The sequence below is a fragment of the Equus asinus genome, chromosome 21 (genome assembly GCF_041296235.1).
Source record: "Equus asinus isolate D_3611 breed Donkey chromosome 21, EquAss-T2T_v2, whole genome shotgun sequence".
Classification (NCBI taxonomy): domain Eukaryota; kingdom Metazoa; phylum Chordata; class Mammalia; order Perissodactyla; family Equidae; genus Equus; species Equus asinus.
Genome location: NC_091810.1, coordinates 81,241,344 through 81,250,779, shown reverse-complemented (window position 1 = coordinate 81,250,779; position 9,436 = coordinate 81,241,344). Strand labels below are relative to the sequence as shown.

At 54.4% G+C, this 9,436-nt stretch overlaps 1 protein-coding gene across 1 annotated transcript in view; it reads left to right on the top strand.

The window, feature by feature from the left end:
* Positions 1-3,215: 3,215 nt before the first annotated feature.
* Positions 3,216-9,436, top strand: part of SLCO2A1 (solute carrier organic anion transporter family member 2A1) — an 83,789-nt gene continuing 77,568 nt past the window's right edge. The window contains exons 1-2 of the mRNA XM_014828715.3: positions 3,216-3,326; positions 3,887-4,165. Of these exons, the coding sequence (XP_014684201.3) occupies positions 4,070-4,165 (96 nt within the window). The 5' untranslated portion in view covers positions 3,216-3,326; positions 3,887-4,069. The remainder of the gene's footprint in view (positions 3,327-3,886; positions 4,166-9,436) is intronic.

Genomic DNA, 9,436 nt, shown 5'->3' with positions numbered 1-9,436 from the left:
CAGGCAGGGGGAACAGCATGAGCAAAGCCTGGAGGTGTGACCCTGCAACTGCTCCAGCAGGCCTGAGAAAGCCGGGGACTATTTAGCAGAGAGGAGAGCCTAAGGCTGCTCAGCTCCTCCCCTCTCTTTCCCCTTCCCTCTGCAACCCCAGGAACGTTGCTCCCAGCTTCTTTTTGCACTTTCTCCTTTCCAGTTCCTCCGCGACCCACATAACCTGGCTCTGTACACATCACCCACCGGAAACACTCTTGCCAAGGTCCTCAGTGCCAGCCTGTTGCCCGCCCAGTGGTTATCCTCAGGTCTCATCTTCCCTCCTCAGCAACCTAGACATGCTCCTGACCTCCTTCGCTTTGAAACACCACGCTTCGCTGGCTCGTTTGCTTCCCTCCATGCTGGGCTCTCCTCCACGTCTCCTTTGCTGGCTCCATCCTCTGTGCCGCCCCTGGATGTTGCTGTGGCTGGTCCCAGACCTACTTCCCGTCAACACATTCTCACGGGGAGACTCATACATTCTTGAGGCTGACCCACCTCTATGTGGGATGTCCAAGCCCCTCTTTCTAGCCCAGTGTCCACCCCGAGCACTGGATCCATGTACCCATCTGCTTGCAGGGCATCTTGACCTGAATGTATTCCAGGCAGTTGGAACTCAAAATGAGCCCAGGGTACTCATGCGCTCCCCCAGTAGCTGCTGCTCCTTCTGGGCTCCCTCTGCCAGGGCTTGGCATCACCAGTGCAGGCTGGCCAAGTCAGATCCTGGGAGTCATCCCTAATGTCTCCCTCACTGACACCCGGATGCTCTCTCCTTTCACCATCTCTTGTGCCTTTCTCTCCTCCACATCACCATCGCCAATGCTGCAGAACAGGCCTGCACCATAGTTCCTGGGATTCCTTCCATGGACTGTCCCACCGCACTCTTCCACAGCCTGGAGAGAGGTCTCTGTGAAATTGCAAAACTGCCTGGGGCATCCCCTGTTCTGAAGCCTTTAATGGTGTTGGAGATAAGGCCTACACTTCATACACACCACTCAATGTTCCTGCCTCTTCACCACCCACATTCTCTGTCTCTGGGTCTTGTGCTACAGCCAGACTGAAACCACGGAGCAGATTTACCTGCCTTCACCCGAATCCTCCCAATCTTTCTAGGCCTTAGGGCTCAGCTTGAGAGTCACCTCCTCCAGGAAGCCTTCCCGCTGCCCCAGGATGAGTTAGGGCCCCTCTTCTGCTCCCATAGCAGCTCTGAACAACAGCTCTCTTCCTACAGCCACTGATGCTGTCTCTCCTCGCTCCCCACCTGAGACCATGGAGTCTTTGAAGTCAGGGACTGACCTTGTGCTTTATTTTCCTACAGAGCTAAGAAATATTTGCTAACATCAAGGATCTGGGAAGGGTCTTGGGGGCAGATCCTGGGGGTGCTTTTAGGAAATGGGTTACTCTATGTGTAGACACTGCAAGTTGAATATGCAATATCCTTTCTCCCCTTTTCCCTAATAGAACCCCAATTTCGTTCTGGAGACAGCAATGGTGTTAATTGCATTTCTTGGCCTCTCTCACAGAGTGTAGCCCTGCGACCCAGCTTGGGCCAACAAGACTTAAGGAAAAGTGGCTAACTGTGCATAGGAGAGATCCGCTTCCCTGATGAGAGCACAGCCCCTCCCCGTTTCCTGTCTTCCACCTCCTTCCTGGAATTAGGAGAGGAGGCTGGAGGTGGGGTAGCCATCTTGTGACAATGAGCTAACCATAAGGATGAGAGCCACACACCAAGGAATCCTGAAGGAGCCCAGGCCATGACCCCTCAACTACCTCTTATTCTGAGAGACAAATAAATCTCATTGAAGCCACTTTGCTTAGGGCTACACTATATTTAGCCGAACTCCACCTAGTAAAGGCAGATAACCATCTGTGAGCACTTCTGGAGGAGATGCTGGTCCTAACAGAGGGCAGAGGGCAAGGTTAGGAGAAGGTGAGGGGTGAAGAGGCTGGCCTTTCTGGGATTCTATCAAAGGACCAGGGCAAGGGCTCACTCAGAGCTTGAGGAAGAGGCTCCAGCCTTAGGGGCCCTAATGTGTCTGTGACCTTGGCCTTCTCCTGACTCCACTTGGTTTCACTTGTGAAATGAGGCTGCTGGAGTAGATAACTTTTCAAAGGCTATAGTGCTTCAGGCTTGGGCTTTGGAGTCAGACAAAGCTAGGTTCAGGACCCAGCTCCATCACTTACTAGCTGTGTATCTTGCAGTCAGTTTTTTCGTTGACCTCCCTAGCATTGCCATCTGTAAAATCTGGATTGTGATAGTACCTATAACTGTTGGGCTAATGCTGGGGATCTGCGGAATCACGCACATGGGTGCCCAGCAGAATGCCTGGCACAGTCCACCATGCGTGCTCCAGCTCAGTGCCCAGCATGCACTGAGCGCTCTGTGGTGGCAGCTGTCCTTGCATTCCAAATTCTCCAAGAGGGAAGTCTGGTGACCCAGAGTTTCATGCCTGCTCTGGGTCTGGGGTTGCTGCAGGGCTCTAGAAAGCCTCTCTGGATGCCCTTCACTCTGTGGGTGAGGGAAGTGGCCAGGGGCTTTTGGCTTTTCCTCCAGTACTGCATGCTATTGTGTGCAGGGTCCTTGGACCGCAGTGGAGAGGAGAAGCCCCCGCACAGAGGACAGCCCAGACCAGGCTCAGAAAGGCATCAGACCTTGGGTAGAAATAAGAAACCTATGTGTTCCATCTGTCCTGTGGCCTTTGCCGGAGCCCAAGCTTCCTGGGAAAAGCAGGGTGGGCTCCTGCTTTTCATGGAGTGGGAAGGGTTTGCAAAGGTTGGCTCTGCAGGGAACTACAGGAATTAGGGAACTGGAAAAATACTTCCAGAACTGGACTCCTTGCTGCAGCTGCTTTTGGCAGAAGTTTCTTATCCTTCTCTTGATTTTCTCTTGAAAAGCCTCACCTTCTTTCTCTTCTCTGCACTCGGAATCGTGGTGGAAAAAAATCTTGAGTAAAAATAAAGCTGCTGCTCTATTCCAGCCCTGAGAAGGAGGCCAATGGGGTGCGTCCCGTCGGTCCACAGGGGCCCCCCTCTCTCCCACAGTACTTCAGGCCAGACCCAGCCGTGCTGACACTTGACAGCGCCTGCAGTTTACCTTGGCTCAGGTCCAGAGAGTTCGGGCCCAGCCCGGGGCGGCCCCCACTTCTCCACCTTGTTACCGGCCCCCTCTCCAGTGCAAAGAGCAGTTTAAATATAAATCAGTCCTCGACACAAACAGAGCCTCAGCAAGTCTCGAGCCATCACCGGAACAGAGAGCCCAGGTTTTCGGCGAGTGCAAACAAGCAGAGACCGGCTCCGTAAATCTTCCCCAGCGCGTCGGGAGGGGCGCGCGGGCTCCCCTCCACCCCTCCCCGGGCTCCCTCAGGCCCCTCCAGCACCCCTCGGTCCTTCTCCTGCCTCCTCCTGCCCCTGTAGCTCTGCCAACCCCTTCTCTGGTCCCCTCCAGTCTCCAACCCGCCTGTCCCCGCTACACCCACCCTCGGCCTGCCAGTCTCCCAGGTGTCCTCACCCTCCTGCAGCCTCCTGCCCCCTCCAGCCTCTACCTCCCCTCTCCAGGCCCGCCACCTCCCCACCCCTCACCCTCCAGGCAGGAGGGACCTTCTCCAGGGGCGGTCCAGCCTCGCTGGTCCACACTGAGCTCCTGGAGCAGAGAGGCACCCCCGGGCCGGCAACGAGCTCAAGCGCGACGGGCGGCCGCGTCACACCTGTCGAGGGGGGAGGGGGCGGCATAGGCGGGGCCGGGGGCCCGCAGCGCCTTTGACACCCGAGGAGCAGAGGGAGGAGGGAGGACGCGTTTCATCATCGGCGGCGGCGGCGGCCACTTATAAAACTTCTGGGCGCGCACTCTCTCGCTCAGTCTCCGCTGCGCGCCTCCTCCGGCCACCGCCGCCGCGCTCGCCACCCACCGGTCCGGCCGCACCCGCCCAGGCGCCCCGGCCCCGGCTCGCCCGGCCGCCGCCCCGACCCGGCCGGAGGGGACGCGCCCCGCGCCGCTGCTGCCGCCGCCGCCGCCGCCGCCGGCCCGCCGTCGCCCGCCACCATGGGGCTCCTGCCCAAGCCGGGCGCGCGCCAGGGCAGCGACGCCTCCTCGGACCGAGCCCGCCGCTGTCCCCGCTCTATCTTCAGCAACATTAAGGTGAGCGGAGAACCCGGGGCCGTCCGCGGGGCCCGCCGTCGGCGCTGCGGAGCCCAGGAGGCGCCGGGGCGCCGGGCTCCCTCCTCCGCCCTCTGGACCGCGCTCCGGACGCATCCCCGGGCCTGGCACGGCGGGCGAGGGGACCCCTGCACAGGCGAGCGCGTGCAGGGCGTGTGTGTGTGTGTGTGTGTGTGCGTGCGTGTGTGTGTCACACGCCCTCGTCAGACTAAGAAACAGGACAATGAAAGTACCTGCTTATTGGGCCAACTCCACTCGGATAGTCTTGGCGCTAGCCGAGGAAATCGTCCTGTGCTTTGATTGAATAAGAACATCTCCCCCGGCACTTTTTCCGTCTCTTGCGGGCAGTTACGTCGTTAAGGGGGTGGGCTTGGAGGTGCCCGGGTCTGGCGCCTTGTCGGGGCCAGGCTGTTGTCCCTCTGAGATGGAGATCAGAGCCCAACTCATCCTGGGGTGGGAGGTAGAAGGGAAGATCTCCTCCTCCGGGCTTTCATCTTGCCCAAGAGCAGCCGCGGGGACTCTGCGACCTCGCTGGGGCTGCCTGCGGTGTTCAGAATTCCCCCAAGGCTGGCAACCAACTCTGCAAGCTTGGACCAGTTTCCTGGTCTGGAAAGCGCCCCAGGAAAGCAGGGGCCCTCAATGTGTTCAGTAACATCTAGGCAGGTGCCTCTGGCCTGGCAAGCTTGGGAGAGTGGGTCAAGAGAAGATGGGGTGTAGGCCAGCTGTATGGTGAGCACACTTTCTTCCCCAGGGGGTCAGGAATGCTTTCCACTCCCTGTCGGGTCCAGGGGAACCTGGAATGGTTGAGTCCACGCTCAGGCTCTTTTGCCCATTCTGGCCGGGCAGAAGCAGCTGAGGAATGCATCTCCTGAGCGGGCAGAGCTGCGGTGGTGAGGGTTGCAGAGCCCACATCAGGGCTCCTTGGGGTCAGGGTGGGGATTACCATGCAGGGAGGCTGTTTTTCACAAGCATACCATCAGATGGGGCTAGGTAAGGCCTCCAACTTGTGCAGTTAAAGGGAGCCCAGATCACACAAAGGGAGGATGCGGGGCTCTGTGGGCTGGTTATGTGAGTGTCCAACAGAAAGGGATCCTGAGGTCACAGTGGATCCTACCTATATACTTACTCATATGGTTACCAGTGGAGCTGGGATCCCCACCCCTGCTTCTCCTCTCTCCCCACACCACAGTAAATAAAGGCTGAACTGATTTTGTGGTTGGATATAAACAAGACAAATTTTTACATAGTTTAATATAATCTTCTGATTTCCTCACCTATGGCCAGACCTGGATGAGAATGCTGTGTGCAGTCTTGGTCCCAACGTTTAAAAGAGTCTTGGAGAAGTTTCAGCAGAGAATTGTGGAAAATTTGGTGTTTATAACTTAAGAATTGGGAGGGAAAGGTGGGGGCAACGGTTGGGTGATCTGAAGAGAGAGGGGCTCAGGAGGGAGCCAGGGTGGGGCAACCGACCCCCCTCCCCCCCGATTTTCACCAAGAAGGGCAGGAAGGAGGCTTGTCCCGGAACAGATTCCTGACAGGGAGGGTGACCCTAAAGGAGACAGAGCCACTTAGAAGCACTCTGAGTTCCTAAAATAAATAAGTTTATGGTAGCAGTTTCTTTGAAGATCTATAAAAATAGGATAATTTATCACATGCTGATGGTTTAGCCACACGTGCCTGAGGCCTGGGCCCAGGCCAATTTGCCTCCTAAAGGCTCATACTAGTTAAGAGTTTTCCTTAACTATAAAAACCAGATTCGCTTAATCATTGCCTCCATTCATGTGCAGTAATTCTAGGACCTGAGCTTGGAGAGGTTTCCACTGAGCTTCCGTTATCAGCCTGACAGCAGGTACAAGGCTGGATATCTCAAGGCAGACCTGGAGTCTGGAATTCGCTTAATTAAACTCCCTTAAGCCTTTTCTCCCAAGGGGTGGCGCTGGCTGTCTGGGGGCTTGGCTATTTGCTGGGTGATTTCTTCCTCCCAATAAGCGACTGGAGGACTGCCCTGCACCCACCCCGTGGGGTGTGGACTACACATGTCTTGTGACTTGTGTGATATGGGGGGATCAGGGGACACCCAACCTGAGGAGTCATCATTTTTTCTAGGTTCCTCATTGCTGGGACAGACTAACCAATAGGTTTTAGGGCATTCCTGCAAAACCCTCCATACCATATGGTTTAGGGGAAGGAGAGAAAGCCAGAGGCCTGGGCTCCAAGCCCCAGGCCAGCTTCCTACTAACCAGGTGACACAGGGGAGCATTCCTCTTCTTTCCTGCACCTCAGAGTCTTTGGGTGAAAAAACTTGGCAATATGAACAGTTGCCCCTCGTGGGGCTCTGTCAGGATTTTGTGGATGAGGCCAGGAAAAGGGCTGGGCTCTCTGGGACTGGCATCCAGGTGAGGTCAGCGCTTGCCGCCACACACAGGGCTGCACGTTCAAACATCATTTAGGATCTATTGTTCCACCAATAGTTAAGAGACACTACAATTAATAATGTCCAAAATAACAGTAATGGAAGCTAACAGTAGTGGAGCTGTCTGAATATACCAAGAATTATGGAAATATTTTACACGTATTTAATCCTCATTACAAATCTACCAAGTGGGTCCTATTAGCGTCCCCATTAATGATGAGGAAACAAGGCTTTGCGAGGCTGGTCCCTTGTGCGTGGACACATAGCCAGAAAGGAGTGGAGGGGAGAGGAACCAGGTATGTGAGACTCCAGAGTCAGAGACCCTAACCACTGTGCAGCCCAGCCCTCACCATCACAAGGTGCTGCTCAACTCTGGTTTAGCATGTGGGGATACTATGGGTGTGCTTGTTCCAGGTGGTCAGGGCCTTCTCCAGGCCCTGGTGACACACACGTCCCAGCCATGATGTGGGGGCTGCGGTGGCTGCAGCGTGGCTGCTCCCATGTGCTAACAGGCTCACACCCTCTCATTCCTCCTAACTCTCATCTAAAGAGCCTGGCGACTCCCACTCTGGGGCTGAGGTTTTCCACCTCCTCTCGCAGGTGTCAACACGATTGTTTCTAGTCTAGGGACAGTCTCTACTGTCTCTGGCTCACAGAATTCTTAAGAAGTGGAGGATCTGCGCACCCATCCTTGTCAGAGGGAGCAGTTTGTCATCCAGAACTCTGAGACTCTAGATTAAAACCAGGTTCATTCAACGATTACGGGAGCAGGGGACGGCGGGGAGGTAGGAGGGAGCCTTTGTGGCGAACTTTTCCCGCCAGCCTCAAACAGATCTGTTTCTCCTAAAATGTAACTTTGGGGGCCAAACTGAGGTTATCTTACAGAAGGAGGGGTCGATTGGTAACTACTGCCCAAATTTCAGGAGCTCCCACACCCGGGGCCCCAGTGTAGTGGAATCGTGTATACCCAGTCAGTTGGGGAACATTCCAGGGTGGGTGGAGGGCTGGGGAAGAACGGTGGGATGAAAGGCATAGACAAACCTCAAAGCTTGGCCTCAGTGACCCTGTGACCTCTGACCTAGGAGAGAGGCCCAAAAAGGAGGGAGATGTACTTTGTCCTGGTCTGTGTCCACAATGCCCTGAGGCCCTTGACCCCAGCTAGGGGGAGGCATCTTGGACTTAACTTCTCATTTTCCAGGGGAAAGGGCCAAATCCCAGCAACCTGCAGTTCCTGCATCAGAAAACACTCAGATCAACTCCCCCGTGCCAAAGAACTCCTTACCTGACCCACTCCTCCCCGCAGTGGTGTTTCTCTGACATCGTGGGCAGCATTTATTGTGTTCTCCAGGTGTCTGTCCTGAGAAACCTGCCTTGCCCTGCTTGTTGGGGGGTGGGGGGCAATGGGAATGGGTGGGGTGGGGTGGGGGTCACAGGTCATTCAGACCCTCTACTCATGGGATGATGCGAAAGCCCTTCGTGGCTTTCATTTTCTCTCCTGGCGATGAATTTGTGACCTGTGCTGCCATAGAACAAACGGAAGAGCAATTTATGTCTCACAATATAGATGGCTCATTTCATCCCTTTCTGATCGTTCTCTTTTGTCTATGGAGTGACTACTTTTTTTCCCCTTCTGGGAGACCCAGACGTGGCATCGGGATGTTGGAATGAGACCATGGCTTCCCCTCACCTTCTTTTGCTCTGCTTGTGGAGTAGGTCATGGTCCATGCAGAGGAATGTGGGCGGCTCCCCACCCCTCCTTGGTTCCGTTCATCACACCCCTGCTTGGTTTTATCCTGGCCCATGGTTTTAACCATCTCTAGCTGTTACTTCACCCGGTTTCTGTGTGTGGAGGCACTGGCCAACAGAGAACCCGAGTTACAAGCCAAAGCTGGAGAGCCGGTAATGGTGGAGCTGAGAAGCCAGGGGTGCTTGTGGGCAAAGGGGCCCTCAGAGGACCTTGTGTGGGGCTGGGCTGGTTTGGCCCCGTTCTACATCATAAGTTCACTGACGTATACTTGGGCATTGACCTTTCAGTCTCTGTTGAGGAAAGACGTGAAGAAATAGCTGAGTGAATTTACGCTTGTGTCTACCCTGCAGGACCAGTCTAATGGGTTGCCCCTACAGCACCTGGGGGCTCCCTTACAAGGGAGGGACTCTGGGAGAAAGCCAACTGAGTTCTAAGTACCAGACAAAGCTTGATATATTTTGAGCTTTTAAAAAACTTTTTGTTTTGAAACAATTATAGATTCATGGGAAAAATAGTAGTGAGAGGTCCTGTGTACCCTTCATCCCATTTCTCCCAATGATTCCATCTTACATAACTACCATATGATACCGAAAGCAGGTAACTGGTATTGCTACAATGTGTGGGTACAGTTCCATGCCAGTGTTTCACAGGTATAGATTTGTGGAACCATCACCCCACCACTTCAATACACAGAACCATTCCATCCCCACAAAGATCTCCGTGTGCTCCTTGATAGTCACACCCACCCGCTTCCGACTACTATCCCTAACCCTTCCCAACCACTAATTCGTTCTCCATTGCTGTTAATTTTGTCATTTTGAGAATGTTATATAAATGGAATCATGCCATGTGTGAGCTTTTGGGGCAGCTCTTTTCATTCAGCATAATGGCCTTGAGATCCATCCAGATTGTTGTATGTATCAATAGTTTGTTCCTTTTTATTGCTGAGTAGTATTCCACAGTAGGGATGTACCGTGATTTGTCTAACCATTTACCTGTTGAAGGACATTTGGGTAGTTTCCATTTTGGGGCTGTTACAAATAAAGCTGCTATGGACAAGTCATGTACAGGTTTTTGTGTGGACATAAATTTT